Source organism: Syngnathus floridae, chromosome 1 (assembly GCF_059516105.1).
Source record: "Syngnathus floridae isolate MCC-2025c chromosome 1, RoL_Sflo_1.0, whole genome shotgun sequence".
In the NCBI taxonomy this organism is placed as follows: domain Eukaryota; kingdom Metazoa; phylum Chordata; class Actinopteri; order Syngnathiformes; family Syngnathidae; genus Syngnathus; species Syngnathus floridae.
Window position 1 is genome coordinate 11,299,982 of NC_142413.1, and position 25,712 is coordinate 11,325,693.

The window sequence follows — 25,712 nt, forward strand, 5'->3', positions numbered from 1 at the left end:
CAAATGCTGTCCAACGGAAACCAGAGCGAAAGGGTAGAGAAGACAAGATGGAGGATTGAGTGGGTTGCACTGTGGACCAACGGTTGCGACCCTTGAGTTAGCCCGCTAGATATTAAGGACTGAAATATTCGGATAGAACAACATTATCATCCGAAGCGTGACTATTTGAGCTTTTTTTTTTAAGCCTCAGTGTGTGGAGGTCGTTTTTTTTTCGTCTTTAGCGACGGTCCTTGCGACATCGCTAGCTTTTAGCCGCTCGTCTTTACTAGCTGCTTTTTCGAGTTAGCTGTGACTGGCTGCTCGTACAAGGCCGTGCGATCTTTCAGAGTTACATCGATTTATACGTTGTGACTACCGCGTCATACAGTGTTTCCTAAAGGAATTCGTATTTTAACGAAGATCTTTTGTGGATGGTACCATTATGGTTTTCTTGTAATTTGCGCAAGAGCTGGTTCCCAAAATTTAGCTACCACTCGTCCATGTTCGCCAACGGAATCAGGATTACATTTATGTTTCGCCGACTATTTGGTTAGAACGCAAAAAACAATTTCCTGAAGTTAACCGAGTGCCGATCGTCATTTGGTGGATATTATGGCGAGCAGCAGTGGCTCCAAAGCCGAATTTATTGTCGGTGGGAAATACAAGCTTGTGCGGAAAATTGGATCTGGGTCTTTCGGCGACATATATTTGGCCATCAACGTCACAAATGGAGAGGTAATAGTCATAATTATTGAGTACGTACATTGTTTGTCAACGTAGCAATGAAGGATGAGAACGTCAATTGATTTTAAGCAAGATTTGTTCAGTTAGCCACAGCGGTAACCTCGCCACGCAAACAAACTCATTTGCATTACTTTTCAGTAACGAAATATCTGTCTTCAAAGTTTAATCGTAAGATTCAAACTGTAACTGCCACCTAATCCGTGTGTCGTTTTTAGGAGGTAGCGGTAAAATTGGAGTCACAGAAAGCCAGGCATCCACAGTTATTATATGAAAGTAAGCTGTACAAGATCCTACAAGGTGGTGTCGGGATTCCACACATACGGTAAGGAATTTCTTGTCACCTTGTGTCGTCCTTGTTAATCTACACTTTATTTAGCAGTCGTCGATTAGCATACGTCGTGTAGTTTAATGATCATAATATGTTAGGTACAAGGCAGGCCTGTCTGCATTACTTGAATGCGCCTTAAAGATGATTTCACAATCATCGCTAGGAAATGACCGTCATTTTATTTCTCTACGCAATCACGGTTCGATTGTTTCTCGTTGTCAGAACAGTGGTCGTGTCATTAAAGTGTGCCCGGAGAGTGGGTTGTTTTCTCGCGCATAACAGCTGTTAGGGGCGAGGAAAGGCTGCTATGTGTGGAAATGGCCGCTCCTCTTTTGTTGTCCTCGCTCTCAACATGTCTCCCTCCTCGGTTAGAAAATGGCGGCGGAACACAACAAACAACCTTAACGTCTCGTTGAGTGTTTTAATTGCATCATTATTTTAGTATTTTATTATGACCGCTTATATTGTACTTTGTTTTCATATTTTATTGTTCCCGAGAGTGGCGCAAACGGTCACATTCACATTCGCTTGAGGGCATTCAAAGTTGTTAAGACTCCAATAGCCATCCATTTTCTGTTGTTGACCCAGGTGAGCCGGAGCCAAATGTTTGATAAATATTAATGGATTTAAGACCCAAATTGTTGATAAATATACACAAATGCAATTTTCCCAAATTGACAACACTGGATAATGAACTTTTCACTGCCCAATGTAAGCAAGTAAGTACAGTGCATTTAAATGTAATCAAGAGACTCATGGAACAAATATTTATGTGAACAAATATAACACAAGAGTTTGTGTGGCTTGTCTTTTAATTGAAACTTTTAAGTTCATCGATTATAGATGGGTTCAGCCTATTTCTGCATTTCCCACGATGCATTGCTGACGGGCACATTGGAAGGACAGCCTCGCAAACATAGCGTTATTTGCCATTGGTCATGCCTTGTACATTTGTCATTGTTCGGTGTTAATAGTCAGGAGGATGGGGGCTTCTTTAAGATTACCGAAAATCATTACAAACCAGAGATTTGACGTCCACATAAAAGAAAAGCAATCGATGACCACAAGCTAAGCTGTAGCTATAGTTGCTAGCAACAAATACCGCCGTCAGTTTGCAGTTTGAGGACAGCTTCACAAAAATGCAGACGCGAGGTTGTTTCCTGTATTTATTGTCATACAAGAAAATAAGGATACGACACTCTGCACTGCCCCATGATGTTGATTGAAGAGTCATAATTTATCAAAACATTAGTGCTTATTTTGATAAGCATGTCTGCCTTTTACTGTATGATAGTGTTTAGCTCACGGATGTTAGTTGATTAATCAATTCAAAGTCAGTTGTAGAGTGTTACTGCTGTGTAGGAGGCAAATGAACTTAACGTGTTATCAAGCTACATTCAAGATGAAGCACTTCTAAATTAGGCACAATGTTCTCAAATAAAGTTGTTTATTTGTCACTCCAACCTGTTGTTCCATACAAAAGTCATGACAATTAAACAAACGTCCGCTAGCTAAATGCTACCACACTGTATAAGGCAGTTATGCTATTAGTGTTGTCACAATCCCAAAATTCATTAATATTGCATTTGTGGTATGTGAAGTAAGCAGCAAAATTAGTTAATTACATTTTTTTTTTTTTTTTGTTCATCTCAAGGGGTGGCCATTTTGCTGTCGGCACAAAATGAAATGACAGTTGCCAGGTCTCAGGTCACAACCAATCACGGCTCAGCTTCATAAAACTGGTAAGCCGTGTTTGGTTGTGACCTGAGACGTCTGCAATTTTAAGAATTTTGCCACTTAAATTTATATTCCACAAAAAAAAAATTCACAACGCTGTTTCGAGTAGTTGTGCTGCACAGAACATAAAATTATCAAGAAAAAATTGCCGTTGACTTTACTTCAATGTTTATGTAGGCAATATGACAATACATTTTTGCCATTACTGTGAAGTAAGTATGCTAATGAGCCAGTAACGTTACTTTGTCTGTGCATGCATGTACATGTAGCCCGCTCCCAACATGTCGAATGCCGTGTCAAGTTCTACAAATTGGGAACAAAATATTTTACACTCTGCTTTTTTAAGGGGAATGTAATAGTGCATCTCAACCTGTAACAAGATATGCTGGTCAGCGAGATGCTTTGCCAGATCTCACGTGTTCCCACCTCAAGCACCGGTAGTTTTAAAACAAGCCTTACAGACGGGCTTTGTCGTCGCTGTTGACAAAAGAATCCCAAAAAGTTCTGTATGACACTTTGCATGTCATGCTTTTAAACAAAGAGCGAAGGGGCGGCAGTGAGCGCGGCTCAGCTTGGAGTCATCTTTCCTTTGCACACCTGCAGAAGGAGGCGTGCCAGGCACTTAAAGGCGTTTTCTACATGTCGGTAGACACGTGGCGTCACGTGTATGTATTGGGGATGTTCTGACCAGGGGTTTTACGCTACCAATACCAATCATCTATGGTCATGTGACTTCAGTGTAACATTTTCACCCACCAATTTTTCTTAAATAATTGATTAATCTGAGTTTATATTTTCCAAATAATTCATTTATCACATTTAAACAAATGTTAATTTTCTATCCATTTATTTCTCAAGAACAGGACAAGGCTTCAAATAGAGTGCAAAAAATACACAAGCAAATTACGATTCATTAACTATTTATCTCCAACATGTCACAAAATTGAGGGAAATTTTCCCCCAGTAAAATCAACTGTTTGCAAAGTCCAATACAGATTAAACGCAAAAGTAATCACCGGTTTTACCAGGTTTACATGCAGCCTTGTATTCCAATTACATAGAAACCGCTCTGCTACACCGTAAATACATGAATCATAAGACTGATTGTTGAGATTGAGTACTACAGCAGTCGAACTTGGATGTCAAAAATACAATTCCAGACCGCAATCGCCATCCATTTTGGAACCCTACAGCCAACTGAGGTGCAACAAAGCGAGATGCTAATGCTAGTTTAGCTAATGCCTGCGTGCATGTGTGTCTCTCATTGAAGCAATATTCGAGCAGGTGTTTTGTTGGTAGCACGAACTTCCTTGTTTCAGCAAAGTCTAGCCTAAGCCTGTCTACCCTGCTGGTCTTGCTGCCCCTCCTCCACTCATACCACCGCCTGGCTTACCTTTTAAACCTCTCATGGCTTATCTTTCCACCTTGGCTTTCTTGACTGTTTCCCTACTTGCTTCTTCATATAGAATTTTAATTGCTTCTTCGTGTGGAGGTTTTCATAGCCAGCACCCTTTTTAAAATGAGAAATGGCTGTTCATCAGAACTAGTCATGGCTGATAAGAGTTTGAGTTACTTCGTATATCAATTAAGAACAATCGCATCCTCCTGAAGTAAAACTGACAACTATCTGACAAGTAGGTCAATGGCTGTAAAATGTTGCAAAAGGTTTGGAAGCAGCTGAGAATGAGTACAGTACAGGTTCCCCACTTCCCAAGCAAAATTAGGAGATCAACTAGCGCAAGAACGTGAGTTCAGTTGTACTTAATTTTAAAATTCAACCATGTAGTCTACTGTACTCACATTATTATTAATCGATATTCATATGCAAATCCATCAAAGTCCTCCTCTTCAATCCAAATTAAACAGTTGGACTAGTTCGCCATTAAACATGCCAAGTTCGCAAAGAATGATGGATTTCTCGAAAGCTTGAATTGTGCCTCGTAAGCATGTCTCTGTCAATGCCATTATAGAGGGTCCTAATGATGTTTGCTTTGCACAAACCGATAATATTTCTCAATGGTGGCGAAGGTAAGTAAAATACGTATTACGTACAGTACGTAGTTTGTGTAAAACGTAATGTCCTCTGATTGGCTCTCTGGGTTTGCATATTATATCTACATATTACATCCCTGTGGAGGCAGCCACATAACATTTACAGATTATGGAATTCGGTCCACACACAAGAGGCGAACTGTTTTAAAAGGTGCTTGTTCGATTTTTCAGATAATTAAACGCTTGTAAGTGCGCCTATTGGTGTGAAAAATACCGTAGTCGTTTTCCCAAAGTGAGATCCTGTCGAATGACAAATCCCTAAGTGTGATGTAAAGAACAACAATGGCAAACTCACTAAAAAGTGTACAAAGTCAATACAGAAATTGACTTAGGAAGTGACATTTCAAACTTTTTCAGAGCCTCAAAATACTACTTGGGGCACGTGTTTTCTTTTCATAACTTTTAAGCATTGTTTTCTCGTCCCACCTGGTTATATCTATGCATACACTTTCGTTCAAAGGTTTTGGGTCACCCAGACAATTTAGTGTTTTCCATGAAAACTAACATAATTGCACAAGGGATTTTAATAATCTATTAGCCTTTCAACACAATTAGCAATCACAAGGGACCATTAGAACACTGGAGGGATGGTTGCTGGAAATAGGCCTTTATACACCTACATATGTGGATATTGCATTAAAAAACAGCTGTTTGCAGCGAGAATAGTCATTTACCACATTAACGATGTGTAGAGTGTATTCCTGATTAATTTAAAGTTATCCTCGTTGGGAAAAAAATCTATTTTATTTTAAAAATAAGGACATTCTTAAGTGACCCCAAACTTTTGAATTGTAGTGTTAGTATATTTGTCTCTCTGCTGCTTTTCTGGGGAAAGGGTGGCAAAGGTTTCTTTGGCCTCCCAAAAATCATTACAAACCAACAATTTGACACCTACCCAAAAGAAAAGTGATTGATCACCAGAAGCTAAGGTGTTACTATGGTTGAGAGCCATAAACGGTGCTGTCAGTTGGGGTCTGAAGAGAGCATTCACAAGAATGCCTACATGCTGTTTCTCATGTCTTCATTTTATTTATCATACAACAAGATTAATATTCAACACCCTGGGTTGCTTGTTGTAAGCTGATTGTATGTTGTTTGAAGTTGTATAATTTACCGCAACAGCAGTGCTAATCTTGTTTAGCATGCCTGCCTGTTACTACCAACAGGTTGGACTGGCAAGCATCTTTTAGTAAGAACGTTTTGCCTCTTGTCACGTGCCCTACCATAACTGTTAGTCTTAAATATAACAGATGAGAGGTTAATTTTCCTCCTACGCTACTACACGTTCTTCAAATGTGATTATGACACGTACCTTTTTCATAGCCTTTATCAGCAGAAACGCGTAAACAAAGAACACTTGTCAGCACCGGTGTGAAATCTGTAGGAGCAGTGTGTTTCCATTCGAAATGTCTCAAGACTTAGCCCTTTTTCATTTGACAGTATTTGCCTTTTCTGAGGAAAAAAAGAGAAACAATCACATACAATCTCTAGTTGTGAATGTTAAAGCTAATAGTGGTGCTATTGTTGAGGTAATTGTTGAGGTAACTGATGTTAGTGAGTGAGTTTGTGTGTGCATGGCCCTGGTAGCCTCATTATGTATTTTTGATTTTCCTTTTTGGCATGGGGGCTGGCAAAAAGTGCCTCATTATGTATGTTTGATTTTTCTTTTTGGCATGGGGGCTGGCAAAAAGTGCCAGGTACATGCGTAGCATCACATGACCAAGAACCCAATGGTACGTTGAAAAGTATACTCAAATCTTACACTGGTACACCTTGGCCGTTCAAAAATTCAGTGCGTTGCTCAAGTTTTTGCTCCATTAATTTAGATTGCAACAAAAATGGAGTGCCAGTGCGCACACTCAACCCCCACTCCCTCCCCCGACTGAAGACACAGTAGCTACGCCTGTGCTGACTACGCTCTAAAAATGAATCGGGAGAGGTGCGGCCTCTCTGACTCCCAACACACACATTCTCAGTAGTGCACGGGCGTCAGTAAATTTCTGAATGCTCTTAAGGATTACTGACCGAGAAGCATTTTTCAAGTGCTATACACGCTTACTCATTCGAACTGGTGTACAGTAGCAATCCGCAGCAATCAGATGAAAACACAGGGTGAGAAGACATGGCTTGGTGCCCGGACACAACACAGTAAATGCATGACAGTGCAAAGGTTGTATCCTCCAACTGTCTTGTCAAGACAATATTTCTTGCAAAATCCAAAGTGTTACAACACAGGCGAACACATTGCTCTTCTTTGTCACCATTATCTCTGTTGCGTGCTTGATGTAATCCCCGGCAGCCGACGCGGAGTTTCTGAGTGGCCAGCATTGATGTGCACTAGTTCAGCGCCTTGCAGTGTGGCCCGATCAGGGCAGATGCCTCGGAACACCAAATAAATAGAGGTGGCGTTATACACCTGTTGTAGAGCCTCATATGAATGATTTTAAAGATTTTAAACCAAATATCAACAGAGAAGAAAATTTGTTTTGTTTAAACGGTAATGAGTAGACAGCCGGTAGAAGGTAATGAAAAGCGACACACTAATGTACAAATGTACAGTATGACAAGAAAGCCATCTCATATATTTTCGGAATGATTGCTTATGTTTCTTAGCAGTATAGAAGATTAAAGGAATCTTAGTTGCCAAAGAACATGCATAATTTAAGTTGAGAATAGAATAGAATGCCTTCACGGTCATTGTACAACCGCTATACAACAAAATTGGGACCCGTGTTCATGATACCCATGTTGGGAGAAAACTGTGAAGGTTGTCGGCATTAGTGTCAGAAGAAGTTGAGCTGATAAAGCAGATTCAGCCATTGTACATGCTAGAAACTTAACCCAATGTCCCCCCCTCCCCCATTTAGATGGTATGGGCAAGAGAAGGACTACAATGTCCTAGTCATGGACTTGCTTGGTCCCAGCCTCGAGGACCTGTTCAACTTCTGCTCTCGACGCTTCACCATGAAAACAGTCCTTATGCTTGCAGACCAGGTAGGCAATGCTCGCACAATTCATTCACCACTCACCAGAAGTTGGGGATAGTCAGCTTTCAGGTGCTTTTGTAAGGCAACTTAATTTGGCCTAAAATTTTCAATACACATTTCCTGGGGTTCAGTGTTTCAATACTTTTTACACAACTTCTTGTTCTCTAACAAGAAGCCAAACGGAAAAATTCACGGCAAGTATTGTCTGAATATCCCTATATTTTGTGCATGGTTGTGTATGTGTGTGAAGTCTTCAGAAGAAATGATTTTTTTTGGAAGGCATATTAGAGTACATGAGCTGTATACACATGCTGACAGGCCACGATCAGATTTTGCCCTTGGTTATAAGTGCATGTTTGTTTACTCAGCTGTACTCGTGAGTAAAAGTGTCAGAATAAATACAATATGGTAACCAACAATACTGAAAATCATGACTCATTGCCCTTGTTTTTGTTTTAGATGATCAGCAGAATTGAATATGTACACACAAAGAATTTCATCCACAGAGATATCAAACCAGACAACTTTCTCATGGGCATCGGCCGACATTGTAACAAGGTAAGACATGCAAGTTCATTTTATTGTTGAGATCTACGTTATAAATGGCATGTCAACTTTGCAGTCTAAATGTTAAGATTTTAAAATATACAGGACCTAAGTGTCTTGGTGGAAAGTACATTAGTTGGCTTAAGGGTGGTCCCATGACATTTTTTTGCCATGTTTGCATACATGATTATAACCATAGCACCCATTTACTGATTTCAATGTGCGAAGAGAAATCAAAATTATTTTTTACAAAACTCCTAAAAAAAAAAAATAGAAAATACATACCAAACATAAATCAAGACATTTTTTTGTATACTACAGGGGATTTATTCATTAACAAAGATAATGCATTCTGTTATGCAAAATGCTCTTCATTGTTTCTCAGGTTCCAATAAGTCTTATGTCTGGTCTTTTCTTCAGTCAGAAAGGTTTGGTTTTCATCTTCAAGTCAAAAAGACAAAACAATCCAGGCAGAATCAGATGATCTAATCCTCTTTGTAAGTTCCGGAGGTAGAAAAGCACTGCACAAGTGGGAAGCCCATTTACGGTTGCAGCGGTAACCCCATAATACTTACATGGTGCTCTGTCACTTAACAATTCTGGTTTGCCAATTTGGCTTATAAGATATACTTTTAAGACATGCCATCTTTCTCTAAGCATGAAGGGTAGTATCTCTAGTTAAAAACACCTATACTTAAAAACTTTTCGAGATACAAACCGGAGCCTCACAATTTTTATGCATCTACTTACGAACCAATTTTCGACTTGGAGAATAGTCCTCTTTGGCACACGTGATTAGATAGGTAGCTTGAGCTATACCGTTATCTAGCTGTGACCCTTCTCTTGCTTCCACTGGCCTTCTCTTCTCTGACACTCTTTGCACATGCATATTAGTTGATTTCAGTTAAGACTGCAAGTTCACGCAGGCTCACCCCTTGCAGGTGGGTGGCTACGAGTATAAGTGGGGGTTACGCAATCTTGCAGAAAAAGGCTCCAACCTGTGTCTCGATCTTTCTGCCATACATTAAATAGTTAAACTGAGAAGGTAGCCTCCTGGTAATTAGTATTAGCATAGCGAGCATTAAAGATCAAGAACTGGTAAAACATAACAGCAGCAGGTAGATCTAAAACATGCAGAACACCGGACCCCGAGGACTGGAATCGGTGACCCCTGACGTAGGTGGTAGTGAAAGTCTGGCTAGGTGCAGTGTTCGGCAACGGTACAAGATCTCGCTCGTCATGGTATGAGCAAAGCTTTGTGGTCTTATCATTTTCCCGTACAGCCCCTTGCCTTTCTTGCTATTTTTACACACGTTGACTCTGTGCTTACACAGCCTTGTTTACATTTACCATGGATACCACAAGACCAAAATATCCACCACATGTGATGCAGTTCCTAAAGTATACCGTACTATATGTAAAAAGGCAAATATCAGCCAGCCTATTTTTACCGGATAGTAAAGTACGCTGTAATATAAGTGGGAAAAGCATAACTTCTGAAAATGATAAACTCCATTTCCATTTCAACTCCATTTCAATAGGAAACTACCTCTGTTAATGAATGCAATTACAAAATTAAAAAAAATAGCAATCAGCGATTCCAATGTGTATGTTTTGGGGAAAATATTTTTAAAAATGCAACTCTAAACAAGCTGGTCCGATTTTGGAGGATGTTTGGTGATGTGACTGCTACATGTGCCACATGCACAGATCCGCAAGCTAATTATAGGACTGCTGCGGCGCAGCCTGACAAGTGTCATTTGCCAGCTTTGTGATGAAGTGGCGTCTGCTATTGAAGATACAAGTTTTCCTTTTACTGTCTTAATGGGTATTTTTCCTTCAATAGTAAGGTTCAAGACGCAAGCAACATAGCTCCCTGATTGTCATGGTAATGCAGTCATCCTCGCTTTGGCACACCCACAGTAAAAAAAAAATTAAAAAATTTGCTTTTTTTTTTTTAATGACTCTCAGGGGGCAACTCGGAGTCCCTGTTGAATTAGAGGAAGGTAGCATGGTTGTGCCGGCTCGCATTAGCGCTGCTTGGCTACCATTTGCGCTAGCGACAAAACTCGAGCCTGATCAATACAAATTTCATTAGGCTGATATTTGAAATATAAAAAAAAGATTACCGATCAACCGGACGATAAATTGTAAGAGTACACACCAAATATATTAACTTTTGGTTTTCATAACTTCCAACAAATGGATGAATTAAAGATAGAATGTTTTCCAATTCTTTGCCCTTTGGTATTTAATTTTTACACTGGGAACATTTTAGGGACAAAGACATGCAAAAAACAAGTAAATAAAAGCGTTAACCATTTGGTCAAATATCTCACCTGAATAAAAGTAAATCAATTAATAAATGAGTTTAGGAATCTCAACAATATCACAATACATATCTAAGTCATTCACAATATATTGAGAAATCTTTACCAACGATATATCACAATATAGCTGATTCAAAAAGAAAAAAAAATCATAAAAAAGTGTCAAGTTGTGCATTAATTTAATGCCAAAACTTGGGACAGTGTACATAGATGTACATGTACATCTGTGTAGTGTCATTCTCTCCGAGCCTTGCAAATGTAAATGCTGTACATCAGGAAAAATTGGACTTAATGGCATGAACATTAATTACCGTATTTTCCGGACAATAAGGCACACCTAAAAACTTTAAATTTTCTCAAAAGCCGACAGTGCGCCTTATAGTACGGTGCACCTTTATATATGGACCAAATTCCTAGATTTAAACTGGCCCGAAGCATTGTGTCATGAAATCAATCATAAGTGGCCCGCTGAAGACTGTGAATCATGAATCAAAAAGACTATGGAACATTATTTTGTGATTATAAAGTAATTTGTTGCGTCTGAAGTTGAAATAAAAAAGATAAAATGGAGAATGATTTGAATTGGATTAAAAACCTGACATGATGCATTAATGGTGCGCCTTATATAAGGACAAAGTTTTAAAATGGGCCATTCGTTGAAGGTTCGCCTTATAGTCCGGTGCGCCTTATAGTCCGGAAAACACGGTACATATTTTATGTACACCAGGGCAGTGCACTGCTTTCTTATATTGAAATCAATAGCAACTTGATTTTTGCAAAGTACCACACTGGTGTCTTGTAAATGTAAGCACTCCACAATTTGTAACGCGCATTAATATTAACACAACACTGTACAGGCAGACAAATTAAAGTGCATTAACATAAATAAACACACTGGACACATTAAAATGCATAAAAATGAACATTCTGTGTAAAAAAGAATAGCATACTGCTTTCCGATTATGACACATCAGTAGCAACTTACGTTAGACGTTTTGCTTCATTCTGTTCATGTTTGCTCTAGCACCAGCATACAATGCAGGAATGTCTTTGTGAAGTGCGACCGGGTAGCTCAAGTCTCGGTTCCAGTGTTGGTAGATTCAGAGTAATTTTGTGATACCAAACATCTCCGCTGTAGTGATTGTCGACTGACTTGGTTTACCTTTATTGTAACCTTTGTGTTGTTCGCTGTCATAGCAAATGCGGTGGCTTTGTAGATTAATAGTGTTGCTGTTACTGGCGTATTCCAAAACCTTCATATTCTTCTGCTGAATCCATTGTTTATTTGAATGTTTGCTTTGAGCAATGCATTGTCTTGTTAAAAATTGTCTTGGGCTTTCTAGCAGTAACCAGAAGGTTTTGTGGTAACACTGACTGGTCGTTCATAACTCCCTTCATTTTACATAAGCCCCCAGTTTCAGCTGAAGAAAAGCAACCCCAAAGAATGATGCTTCTGCCTCCTGGCATCACTGTAGGTATACTGTTGTTTTGGTGTTGTGCAGTTTTGTTTGCGCACAGCATACCTTTTGGAATTGTAGCTAAAAAAGCTTGGTTTCACAGGTAATTTGTCCGATTGTGCTGTTGGTAGATTTTAAGTGTCTGTGCAATATTTTGCTGGGCCTGTATTTTTTTCTTTCTAAGGTAAGACTTTTGTCTTGTTACCCAGATAATTGAGAATGGAAGATTGTTCTCACATGTATTAAATCGTTAATACTTGCCAGAGGTTGCTGCAGCCCACTCAATGCTGCAGCTTCTTCTACTTCTGGTCATCGTTTTGGAGAGATTGTTTTTGCTACGTCACTTTTGTGCCATATTTTCTCCACTTGATTACGACTGTCTTCACTTTGCTCCCTGGTATAACCAATGCCTAGGAAATTCATTTTACCCATCTTCTGACTTGATATCTTGGATCAGATGAATTCCTCTGCTAGACATACCGTGTGCGGTAAAATGTGGTAACAGAACTGTTGGGAAAAGCATATTAGAACATCTGAACTTCAATGATAAATTAATTAGGGCTGCACAAAACATGGAAAAATATATCTCGTGATAATGGCCAATGTCACATGCGTATCGCAAACACATTTAATGATTTTGTTTCTGGAATTTTTATACTTTATCAGAATTAGACTAGTTCAATGCAATTTAAATGCAAATCACCACCTCGGTAGTTGAACAATACCTAGGGGAATACACTAAGTTTGTATATTTTGCCACGTAAAAAAAAAAAAATACTACTTTCATTAGATAATGTCTTTTCTTTAGGTACATGAATTTTTATGCTTTTATCAGAATTTGACCATTCCGATGCAATGTAAATGCAAATCACCACCCAGTAGTTGAACAATACCTAGGGGAATAATAATCCATTAGCTAAGAACACACTAAGATAGTTTATTTTGCCATGTAAAAAATGACTCCTTTCATTAGATAATGTCTTTTCATTAGGTACGTGTTAAATTTCACTATAGTTAACATCCATATTCCATATTACATGTTTTTCCTATCTCGTACAGCCGCCAAATCAATCAGTTTAGTTAAATAGCGACACGTGTTGATTCGTTTTCAATTATGGATAATATCGTATATTGCCACGTCTTGCATTAGTAAAGGGTGTGCACACTTGTGCAACCAGTGCAACTATATCATCCCAAGATTTTTTTCTCACTCTAAAATGTTTCAGCCACCCCCCTCAATAGGTTGTACGGGTCGGATTAGGAAACCTATCCATCCATTTTCTATACCGCTTGTCCCCATGGGGGGTCACGGGGAATTAGGAAACAATATATATTTTTTTTCTTATTTATTTGCATCACAAAATTCTGCCGTTTGTACAGGTCTATGTAGATTTTATATTTCAATCAACATCATGCAATTCTTGACATCTAGGAAGCTGCAGTTTGTGATTGCTGAAAGTGTGTGGCTAGTGATTGGATGACATCACATTTGGGTTTGCACCCTCCAATCATCGTTGTGATAAAAATAGGCTAGTCAAAACATTTCTTTCTGTTCACAAACAATCACCTGAGATGTGTCTGAAGCTTTTGGAATTTCTCACATTTCTGCACAAACTCACCCTCAAATATGATTGGCTCTTTTTCAAAATCACATTTGAATATTTTTGTATATTAATGTTTGCATACAAACAATGTAGCAGGAGTGAGGAAATGACATTGCAAGGCAGCAAAAACTTGAACCAGACGGTTCCTACAGATCAGTCTGCCACATCAATCAGGATCGATCTTTGACCATTCCTCTTAACAAAACTGCTGCAGTCAGAATCCTGGGATGTCTAGCATGAATCGCTCTCTGGGGGTCATGCCACGGCATCTGAATTGGCTGTGGGTCAGGATTTTAACATGTATTTTGTTTTTTTCTGAAACCATTCTGACGTCTATTTACTTATATGTTTTGGATCATTGTCCTGTTGCAGTTTCCATCCATCCTTGTTTTAGCATCAACTGTCTGCCCCAGGTTTTCCTGCGAATCATCCTGATAAACTTTGCTGAAATGTGAGAAATTCCCACAATTTTAGATACTTTTTCAGGCCATTGTATGAATTGAATAGATCTTGGCATTTAGACTGACTGAATGCTAAATCCTAAAGTATTTGATTGCATTAAGGTCATAGTCCCCCCCCACCCACCCCTCTCTTTAACAAACACCTTCATCCGAGAGGGTACTTATGTATTTTTTGTTTTTGTGGAGATTTCTTTTTTATTGTACAGGCTTATTCTTCCTTTGTTGTCCTGACAGAAGCAAATCACACCTGTGATTCTTCTTCAGCAAATATATCCAAAAGGGACATTGTATTTGTAGGTCCAACCTTTATTACACAAGAGGTGCTTGCTCTTTTGTACAGAACCAATTGGCATTAAACTAAGTGGGTACAATCAGAATTGCCTGTTGTACTCTTGCTAACTGTGCTAAAAGGTGGATAGCGGCTGTGTGATTTTTGACCCCTGCCCCTCTACTGTCTGCCCTAGTGTTTAGACTCATCAGTGGGGAAGAGGAAAAGAAGCTTGGCGGTTAGCTCTTCTCAGGACCCATCTTTCTCAGGATTAAACCAGGTGTGACCTTTACTGCAACACCAGCTTCCTCACAACAGCAGTTGGCGCTTCGCAATTATATATACAGGCATAGTGAATGACAGCAAGACCATTAGTGTTCACCTTGCACCTTTTATACCTGACCACCCAGCTTGTACTTCATACCGTCAGAAGAGGAGGGTAAACATCAATATAATCATCCAAGCAATGGCTTTCTTGCCTCAGTCCTGCAGCGGTAGAGGCCACTAATTCTGGGGTAGAGGTCAGTAACTTTGTTTGGCCTGTGAGTCAATCAAGTACTATAAACCAATGTCAAGCCTGGTATGGTTGAAGCCTTACATAAAACAAAAGCTTTTCAATCAGCAATGATTATTTAATAACATAATTCAAAGGTTGTAGTTTGCATAAGTGCAAAATGTGTATCTTGTGGAGATGGAAATAATTTGTTGTTGAATCATAGCCAAACCTTGGGTGTTATAGTGAGCATCTCACAATCTTACAATATTTATCCTGTAGAGTACGGGTTGTAGTACGGGTTTTGATCTCGAGCTCACAAATTAACCCCGCACTTTGTTGGATAGCTGATGAGAGCAAGATTTACCTAATGAGTTTTAAACCTTTGTTTGCAGAATAGCCACTTCTTTCAACAGAGCTTCTGCAGACTATTCTCAGAGTCAGAGTACATTCAGCGAATGAGGGTTTTGCTCACTTCACTGTGGCTGCTTCTGCTTCTGCCACCAAACATGCTTTTTCAGTGTTCCCTTTTTGTTGCTGTTATCACAATGATGGGGTGATTGTATGAATCAATAAAAAGGCACAAAAACCCCCACAATAAATTAGACCGCAAAGTTCTAATCTCTGGTCAGTCTATGTTGGTTAGCTGATCAGTGGCCCAGACTACTGAAATGTTGATATTGGTGTTGGTAAAAGTTGACAGTAAATTTTTCATCTAGCGCATGTGCAACCAGTAAATGTGCTTTTATATATATATATATATATATATATATATATATATATATATATATATATATATATTTTGACACACTTGACTTCAGTACATTTATTATTTATAAAAGCGAAAAACAAAGCAAGGACTGTGGCTTCCACAGATGTCGTTTGCCAGTCGATTCTCGATAGCTGTCGCAATTAGTACAGCTAAACCTCGATTTTATGCACTTTGACGCCACGCGACTTTCTAACGTGGGTTGGTTTTGGACCCCAAAGACCGTACGAAGCTAAATGACTCGTGCATAAACCTTAGCACATGCATCTAGCTAGAACCAGTTTAAGACTGCAAAGTTACTATCTCATGGGTTAGGCAGAATCACCTTTCTGTATGGGGGAGGCAGAGAGGGAGGTAGAGTTGTTAACATTTTGGACAGATTAGACCTTATTCTGCAACGGTCAGATTAAGGCTCCATGGCTATGTCTTGAGCTTCCTGGCATTCACTAAATAGTTCAACTGGGACTAATCGGCCTTCTGGTAGTTACGATTAGTGTTATATAGCAAACATTAAAGATGAACGGATCTGGTGAATGGTCATCCCAGAACTTCTTAATACCAGTCTGTGGCTTTAACCTTACCAACCAAAAACTATACACTATGCAGAGTTGCACTATACTGTTTAGATTCTAAACAATATCTCAACTTTAGAAGATGACGAAATCATACGAGTAACATTAGGAAACAAACGGAAACTGAAAACTTTGGTTAGTTTTTATTTAAAGAAGCTGTGTCAAGCTACTTTAATCTTCCCACAACCGATTTTAAACGTGTATATGATTATAATTTACCTTTGGCACAATGTCAGTGAAATTTTTTTAACAAATTGGTTATTTTGGCCGCTTTTTTCTCTAACCGGAAAAGTAAGACGTCGGGTTCAATTGAACTCGGCTGTACGCGTACACATTCATAGGTCGACTCGTGGTGTGTTCAGTAATCACTCACAAAATAGGACATCTCAAAATTACATAGAAACTCCTATAATGCATCAAACGGCAATGACAAGTACTTGAGCACGTTGCAGAGTATAGGTAGAAACATTTAATAATTCATGTCAACTCGAGTTGCAGGGACAGCTGCTCTGAGAAATTAGCTGTGTTTAGTCTGTAGTGGCTATTACGAAGGTGGCTCCTCACTTTGTGACATCACAATGTGAGGACTCGTAGCTTTCTTGGATCGGGCAGGCTGATGCTTATAAAAGGAGGAATGATCAGGAATGCTACCAGATCAGTGAATGGAGATAACACCACATTTTAATATTGCTAAAAGGGGGGAAAAATGCATTTAAAGCTTTATTCAATTTATTCAATTGTTTTGCACCGCTTCATTTTAATGTCAACATCATTTAATGTGAACACCTTCAAGCTTTCTTCCCTCTCATGATCCAGTCCCCTGACAAACTGCTTCTCTGCTTCCCACAGCTCATCATCTCCCATCATGATGCACCCGCGTAAGGCAGAAAAAAGTTACCAAGTTCACACACATGAATTTCAGTTCGAGCAATTGAACTCTCACTCTGACATTCTCTATGCTGATTTACTTAAGCAACCGCTCGCCCTTGTGCTTTTGTCAAAGGGCCTCAACAAAAGGACATGCTTTTTCAACTAACTAACCTGCGGAAATCAGCAGCCTTGCAAGTCAAATTTTCAAATGCCCGGTGGCCCACCTAATCTAAAACAAATTTTGCAGGAATTGCATTCTCACCAAATAGAGAAAAGCTAGATGAGGGCCAAGTAACTTGGCAAAAAAAATGGTGTGTGTTCGTGAGGGGGTGTGATGCTCCCCAGTCCACATACAAGGGCTTCATGTACATACCATAAAGACCGAATGATGTAGAGCAAGCGCAGTATACCACCAATCCCTCTTAACCTACGCTTAACTCTTAGGCATATACACCATCAAATATTTGGGTTAGAAAAAGAGGTAACCTGGTGGTAATTGACTGCATGTAAATTCAGTCATTCATGTAATTCTTACACTGACACTTCCTGAGATGGGTTGATCATATTGTACCATACAGTTTCTTTCTTGACAGCAACGTCCACTCTATCAACCTTCCAAAACATGACACATTGTCGAGGGGTGGTTATTTACTGTTTTTTTACCTCCGTAAAATATTGCTTTGCTGAGGTTGGTAGGCAGACATTGCCCAGTGTCTGTTTTGATTATTGGTGAAGATTGCAGCTGATTCTACCTTTTCTGCATTTCTTTCCATCCACTATCTGAACTGCTTATCATATCACACCTTAAGGCAGATGGCACATACCTTTTTAATTTGGTATTTTGTTCAGCATAACTTGAAAGACTGCATGCTTATGTATGCACAACTTCAAAACAGATGTTAACTTTTGTTTTTAGCTTGTTCTTCTTAAAACAGTATAAGATATTATTGTACTATAACCACTACCACTATCCATAATCTCTCGTTAATCCAACATGGGTATGGCGTTCAGATTTGCTTTCTACTCATCTTCAGTGAACATAACATGAATTGAACACAACCAGCACCTGACAGGTGTGAAATACAGAAACCGTATTATGCTCTGCATGTCACATGGCGGGATTGACATGTGCCCTTGAAGTCGAGATATCTGAACCTGAGCCTTTTTGGTCAGAGGCAATATTATCTAGACTTCTTATATGCTGATCACGCCGTTTTGTATCTATATTATAGCGACTGGACTGCCAAGTAATAGTCTCCTGAGTGTCAGTGCTACCTATATACCAATGGTGTCCCATTATAGCAACCGCTTAACAACCTCCAACATCCATCACATCTCACAGTCAGTGTGCTATAGTGTGAGAGCGGTTCATGGTTAGGCCAACTGCATACTTCAATTCATAAAATACGTTATACTATTCATATAATACCTCATACTTCAAAGTCAATGTTACGAGGAAATTAAATACATCATTAGAAAGAAACATATTTCCATGTTAAGTGTATGGATTTGATGGCTGTGCATGTTAATTCCTGATGATTCCGGGATTTTAGCATGAATAACAACCGTTGTGTTGGTCTCCCTCTTCACAGTTGTTCCTTATTGACTTTGGATTGGCAAAGAAGTACAGAGACAACCGTTCACGACAGCACATCCCCTACAGAGAAGACAAGAACCTGACTGGCACAGCACGTTATGCCTCCATCAATGCACACCTGGGCATTGAACAAAGGTCAGTTCACACAGTAGCTCAATGAGACGTCATTATACAATGAGCCTGCTTTGATCACTGATGTGGATTAAACTGAATACAGATGAGTTCATGATTAGAGGAGGAAGATTTTGCATCAATAACTTTTTGCATGGGATTTCAGCATCCATGAAAAGGATGCTGGTGTCTCCTAATGCTTTCATTTTGCTAAATAATATTGAACTAAAAGGAGGAAGATTTTGCATCAATAACTTTTTGCATGGGATTTCAGCATCCATGAAAAGGATGCTGGTGTCTCCTAATGCTTTCATTTTGCTAAATAATATTGAACTAAAATTGTTTTTTTTAGTCGCCGTGATGACATGGAGTCACTGGGATATGTACTGATGTACTTCAACAGAACCTGTTTACCATGGCAAGGACTGAAGGTATGAAAACATAGATGATACTTCCTAGAAAGGCTATGTTCAAAAATAAAGAACATTCAACTTTTGAAAAAAATTACAGTAAAACCTCGACCATAACACCATTATACCCCTAAAAAACGAAATAAATCCCCATGCAGGGAGTGGGGGAGGCAGGGTTGTTATTCACAGGTGGGAATACTTTATAACACAAATGTTTCACCTTGTTTAGCCATTTAGCAGTGCCTATGACACAGACGATCAAAGTTATTGACAATTTAATCGTTGACAATTTATGTAATTTATATGGCACGTTTATGGACACTGCCTCGTGTCCCTCTCCTGCCACTGGCTGTATACCTGTCTTTGGCACACATGCGCATTATTGGTAATCCCTGTCATTTGTGATGTCAACAGAAGCATTGGGCAATATCACCATCTCACTGAGCTAACAATTGCAATTTTTAGAAGGCGCAGCAAATGTTGCCTTCTCATGGTTTCTCGTCATGTGCATGTGGGGGTTTGGAGAAAAAAAAAACTTAATTTCGCAGTTCAATCTGAAATTCCCCCTGAAAGCCAAACCTTCCTATTGAGTCTATATATATTCTTGTGGTGTTAATTGCTAGTTGTTATTGATAGGGGCACTAAAAAATATGAAATGATTCTTAAAATACAATACAACTTTATGTAGTGCATTTTACAACAGCTGTGGCTATAACAGAGCGCTTCAGATATAGCAATGGGGACAACCAGAAAGACAGTGAAAACAGTATTGAAACACAAGTTAATGTAGCAAAACAGTCGAAAGCCAAAGATTAAAAATAAGTCTTCAAACACGTTTTAAAAATGGACAGAGAGGCGACTTAATCAATATCGAACTCTGTCCTGAATCACTTGAAACGGTCTGTGCTTGTCTTATGTGCAAGCTTTCGCTCCATCTTGGCTGACAGGCAATGCGAGGCCATGAAACAATTTTGAATTATTGTGATTCCAACTGTTGCACCTTAAGACATGATCCAGCTCTTATTTATTTTATTGCTTTTTTCTACTGCTATACATGTTCTGTCTCTTCACTGTATACATCGGTTGACGTGTGCTGATTTCCTCTTGGCCAGATCCCCCTAGTAAGAGATTCCAATCTCAATGGGTCTTTTACCTGGTTAAATCAAGGTTATATACTTGCCTAAGATTTAAGGGGAGGTCGTTCCAGAGGGAAAGACCGGCAACAGGCCATTAGCAATTTGAGAGCAAACAGAAAGATCTTAAAATGCTCTCCAAAATATATTATGTGCTCCCTCTTATGAGTTCCAGCATATTAGACTTACTGGAGATGCTTGGAGGCTGTATTATGCTGTATTAATAATGTCAAAATAATTTATTAAGAATACCTTGTTTTACAGTATGTGTGAAATGTTTGTTTACCAGGCTGCCACAAAGAAGCAGAAGTATGAGAAAATCTCAGAAAAGAAGATGTCTACCCCGGTGGAGATCCTCTGTAAGGTAAGATACAGGTGGTGATAAAGGTGGAACTCCTGAACATTATCGGGACTATTTCCATCAAGACAACTTGGTGTTTTCATAAATGTTTCCAGGCTTTTCCAGCAGAATTTTCCATGTACCTGAACTATTGCCGTGGCCTACGCTTTGAAGAGGCCCCAGACTACATGTATCTGCGCCAACTATTCCGCATCCTCTTCAGGTAAAAGTGATCGGAGTGTGAAAATGCATACATTTCCGGTACTACTCAAGAACTGAACGTGCAGCAATTGTTGCTGTTTTCTTTTCTACACCTACCAATAAACCGCAAGTCAAGTCAACATTGGTTCTTTTTAATCACCATCCACATTCCTATGTTGTTTTTTATCTTGGATGTCTGAGTTCGCTTCTGAAACAAGAGCATATTTTCCTGTATATTTTAGGACTTTGAACCACCAATATGACTACACATTTGACTGGACCATGCTGAAACAGAAAGCAGCGCAGCAGGGGGCCTCCTCCGGGGGCCAAGGCCAACAGGCGCAAACCCCCACAGGCAAGCAAACTGACAAACCCAAGCCTAACATGAAAGGTTAGTAGCAAACAGCCAAGCGACGTTTTTATAGACACCAATTGCTCCTTGTCTCAGTTTTGTATCAACTAGGCACTACGTATTATTGTTGTACAACCCACACACCAGTGCCCCTTAAAGCTTCAATATAGCCAAATTGGAAAAAAGCACAAAACTAAAGTGTTATTCCGTTTGGAATGACGATGCCATGGGCAATCTATAGGAGGCACCTTTTTTAGAAGAGGCAAAAGTCAAAGGAATGAGATAGTGATACAATTGGTCTGTCTTGCCATAGCGAAGACGTCCTTGGGGAATTTGACTACTAACTATGTCACAATGATATCATGTTCCTTTGTTGGGGCTGGACAATGGGCTCTCTCTCTCTGTTACTGTTGACTAACTCATTCTGATGACTTTACTCTTGACTATACCATTTGTCTCGTCTGCATTCCTTTCCAACATTTTTTTCCCTATTAGCCATTTCAACGCCTGTTTAAAAAAATGTGGACATGTATTTCTCATTAGCTATTACAAAGCAATGCAGGTGCAATATAAATTTAATTCCCCACGGTTACTATCCACAGCCCTGTAGCATTTCCAGAAGGCCTTGATACAATGTAGTAGTCCATGGTAGTGAACAATAGCATTTGGAAAAAAAAAGTGCTGGATTAGGCACAATTAATTTCAATATATACTTTGTATGAAACCCTTAACATGTGTAATGCCTTACAACTGAACTTTGGTAGTACTGGAGTATTTCAAATTCGTGCCATCAAAGTATCAAATAAGCTTTGTCTTGCGGTGCCAAGTTCCAGTACTTCGAATCACGATCTGATAATGCTGCCAATGAATGGCTGTAATGTTACACACGGTTCCAGTATTCAAGGCAACTATGAGGTGGAGCCAGTCTATTTCAAAATAAAACCGTTCTGTGATCTTGTTTTTTCTTTTAATTCACGAAAACATCATATATCTACAAACTACAGTTCTTCCATTTCAGCTAACTACATAGCTTGGCATGAGTCGGACATTTAAAAGGCAAAAAACTAGCTCAAAATAAATTATACATGACAAAATAAACACAAAACGTGCTTACCCACGGTTGAAAAGCTGTATCAATGTGAACGAAAGGATAGCTATTGTTTACAAATACAGTGGAGCCTTGGTTTTCGATCACAATCCGTTCCAGAAGGCTGTATCGAGAAGTGAATCGTTCAAATTTCGAATCACCATTACAAATAATGGGGAAAAAAATTAATCCGTTCCAAGCAAAAAAAGAACGCTTTTGTAAAGCATTTTTTCCATTATTTTACACCATAAACTGCATAATTAAGTGAGTAGATAATGTATAAATAAATAATATAATTAATAAACTGAATTAATAGAGTAGGCTGCTATTCATATCAGCAATGAATAATAATAGTATTAACAGTGTTACCGGAAGGATTTGCGCACAGGCCGCAGAAGAAAACGCTTAAGAGAAGGTAAGTGTCAAGGTATGGCGTGTGTCAAGGTAAGGAGTGTGCGTATGCAAGCGTGTGCACTGACTTTGCGAGTGAACATATCATCCCGCTATGGGACCAAAAAGTGCCAACACAAGGTGTTCACATCCCGCTATGGGACCAAAAAAGTGCTAACACAAGGTGTTCACAACACCCTTTTATCGTCAGATTATTATGTCCGATATATGCCCAGATACGCATATATGCACAGATACGCACTTTGTGCTTACGGCAACGTTTTATCATGCACCATATGCCACTGCACCGTCCGATACTCTGTCCTTGTCGATGGTCCTATTTATCCATGTCATTTCTTTCTCAGTCATTACTGTAATAATGTGAAGTGTAGATATTTTATCAACCAGTTTAGTTTTGGTCTCTGACCTCACATGAAAACATCTAGTGGTACTAAAAAAGTTTCATGTCTGCTACCTTTGTGGGCAAAAATATGTAAACTAAAGTGCAATCACATGTAATGAATGGCTTCTGGTTTTTGAAATGTAAATAAACAAATCTACTGTGATAAAACAAAATTGCAATAACTGCATTAACCATCAAAGTGAAGTCTAACTGTGACTGTAGTCTTGAAACAAACCCAAAGCATACAGCAGAGGCAGAGCAAGCAGAAGCAACATTCTATTCATGGCTGCTCATGCAGACTATCAGCACCAAGCTGCGGCTTGTGAACTGGTGGGACAGCCAACTTAGCCACATGGAGGCAAGTTTATGGGTACGGGTTGTGAACTGCGCTTTCGAGCTGCTTAAGCTAAACATATGCTCCACCTTTAAGTAATTAAGCTTCGCCTCTATGGCGGCTAACAAAATACACTTAAGAAGCCAATGCTAATCACTAAGATGATGTCGCCAAACCAGAAAAGGTGTGCTTCAGTGTGAAATACGCATTCAAGTGGCGAGCAACCAGCCACTAGCAGGTCAATTAAGTGTCTAGAGAGAAACTAAGAATACAATAACCAAGCAAGCACGCACCCAAAATTGAATTGCGTCTATCAGCCAGTATTAGGCGCTTATGAAAGTGTGTTCAATATTATGTTAGTTATTTAATATATTAAATATTTCTGATATCAGCAATGTATTTTTCTTTGCTCTATTTTTAACCCAGAGTGCTTAGTTGCTCAAACCAAAATCACAATATCGGTCAATAAAAGCACACAATACACCTTACCCTGAAACAGTTTGGTCCTGTTTTTGGCCCCTTTAAAAAAGAAAAAGTAGTCGCCATATTTCCCACTATGTTACAGTGTACAGATTGCACAGTAAGTACCCTCAAATCAAAGCTGGAAATCTGCAGGTGAAACTCATCTTACTCATTCATTTTAGCGTCATTGTGATGGTGTTTGGAGCCCAAAAGTAGTGAGTTTAGCTTTTTGAACAAATTATTACCTTGAGAGCTTGAAGCTGCGTCCTTGCTGTCTATCTAACTCTGGTTCATTCACTTTTGTTAAGTTTGTGTCTTCCACAAATTGAGTACACAGGAGCAGTCTTGGGTTTGTCAGCATCAATCTAATGTTGTGACTTTTGTCTGTGTCCACAGGTTTCTGAGTAGTCTCTCTTCCCAGAGAGGAGCTGCAGAAATGCTGGCAAGCAGGACAAACAAGGCTCGCTTTATCGGACAAGCGACAAAGAAAGTCTGTGTCCCCCTTCCATCTGTCTATGTAATGGAAATATATAGATCTACACACGTGTATCTGCTGTGTCATCTATATATTTATGTGTATATAATGAAATTCTCCACTCTGAAAGAAAAGAAACAATGGAATTGAAGGTGCTTGGATGTGGAGGCTGTAGTTCCTTGCCCTACCTAACCTTGGCCCAACATACCTTCTCAACTATCCCTGTCTGTCTTCCTTTTCATTGTTGACTTTTTGTAAGGTTTCGTTGGAAACAGTTTAAAACATTAGTCAGCTCTTATTTTTCCTCACTGTGGGAACATCTGAAAGCCTTCACTACCTAATTATTTCATTCACTGCTTTTATCAAGCAAATGTTTAAACATGTAACCCTGAAAACTCTTCTCCTTTTTTGTTTCTGAAGAGCTGAATAAGAAAACCCTTGAACCCTTATTTACTGAAAGATGAACTGTTGGAATTTTTTTGTTCTGTTTTTTCCTATGGTGGTTAGGAGATTGCCTGTTCGCGTTATAAGCAGCTGATGGCAACAGTCTGTTGTAGATTGATTCTCTGGCTCGCTCCCTCTCTTTAGAGCTATGACTTAATTAAATCTGTTGTAAAACAATGGTCTTCTCCAGAACTACCAATAAAAACATTACACAACTGACGTCTACTGGCAATTTTCTGTCCACCGTGCCACCAGTTGTATCACTTGGGTAAAGCTAACATCATATGAAGGGTTAAACACGAAGCAGCCATATCGTTGCTTTAAAATTGTAGAAACGTTCGTTTGTGTGAAGCAAGGCAGGCGAGATTATCAAAGGCAAAGTTGGGCTTGTTTTAATTGCTGCGGTGAGGGTGTGGTAAGCATTTAGCGTTCCCTGACATGTTCTTTCATGACTTGCATTTTGCATTCTGTTGAACAGACAGCAGCACTGTACTGCGCAAAAATCACTGGTGGTTTTGCTGTTTTAGCAGAGGAGGCAGATAATGCAAAATCCACTTGATCTTATTGTGCACTTTGAGTCTCCAGCATTGTATAAAATTTTAATCTAACTTTTATAACTCATTTGGGGGATATTTATTTAGTTTGTTAAATTGTATCCATTCTCTTTTATGTAGTATTTTGAACAATTACATCACATTCTTTGCAGCGAAACTGACAAGTAATGGGTGTGGCCAAACGGTTTCTCAAATCCACCATCTTTATTCCTGGCAGCGAGT

At 39.2% G+C, this 25,712-nt stretch overlaps 1 protein-coding gene across 3 annotated transcripts; it reads left to right on the forward strand.

Moving 5' to 3' along the window:
* csnk1a1 (casein kinase 1, alpha 1) lies at positions 1-25,155 on the forward strand. 3 transcript variants are annotated; one of them, XM_088369489.1, is made up of 11 exons: positions 1-714; positions 939-1,045; positions 7,708-7,834; positions 8,287-8,385; positions 14,690-14,773; positions 18,790-18,929; positions 19,258-19,336; positions 20,738-20,812; positions 20,905-21,011; positions 21,232-21,380; positions 24,414-25,155. In XM_088369489.1, the coding sequence occupies exons 1-11, from the start codon at positions 592-594 to the stop codon at positions 24,419-24,421; spliced, it is 1,098 nt and encodes a 365-aa protein (XP_088225615.1). In that variant the 5' UTR covers positions 1-591; the 3' UTR covers positions 24,422-25,155. The 3 variants fall into 3 exon arrangements, with proteins under 3 accessions (XP_088225615.1, XP_088225622.1, XP_088225630.1); XM_088369496.1 differs by having other exon boundaries at positions 21,232-21,344; XM_088369504.1 differs by lacking the exon at positions 14,690-14,773 and having other exon boundaries at positions 3-714.
* Positions 25,156-25,712: the final 557 nt, after the last annotated feature.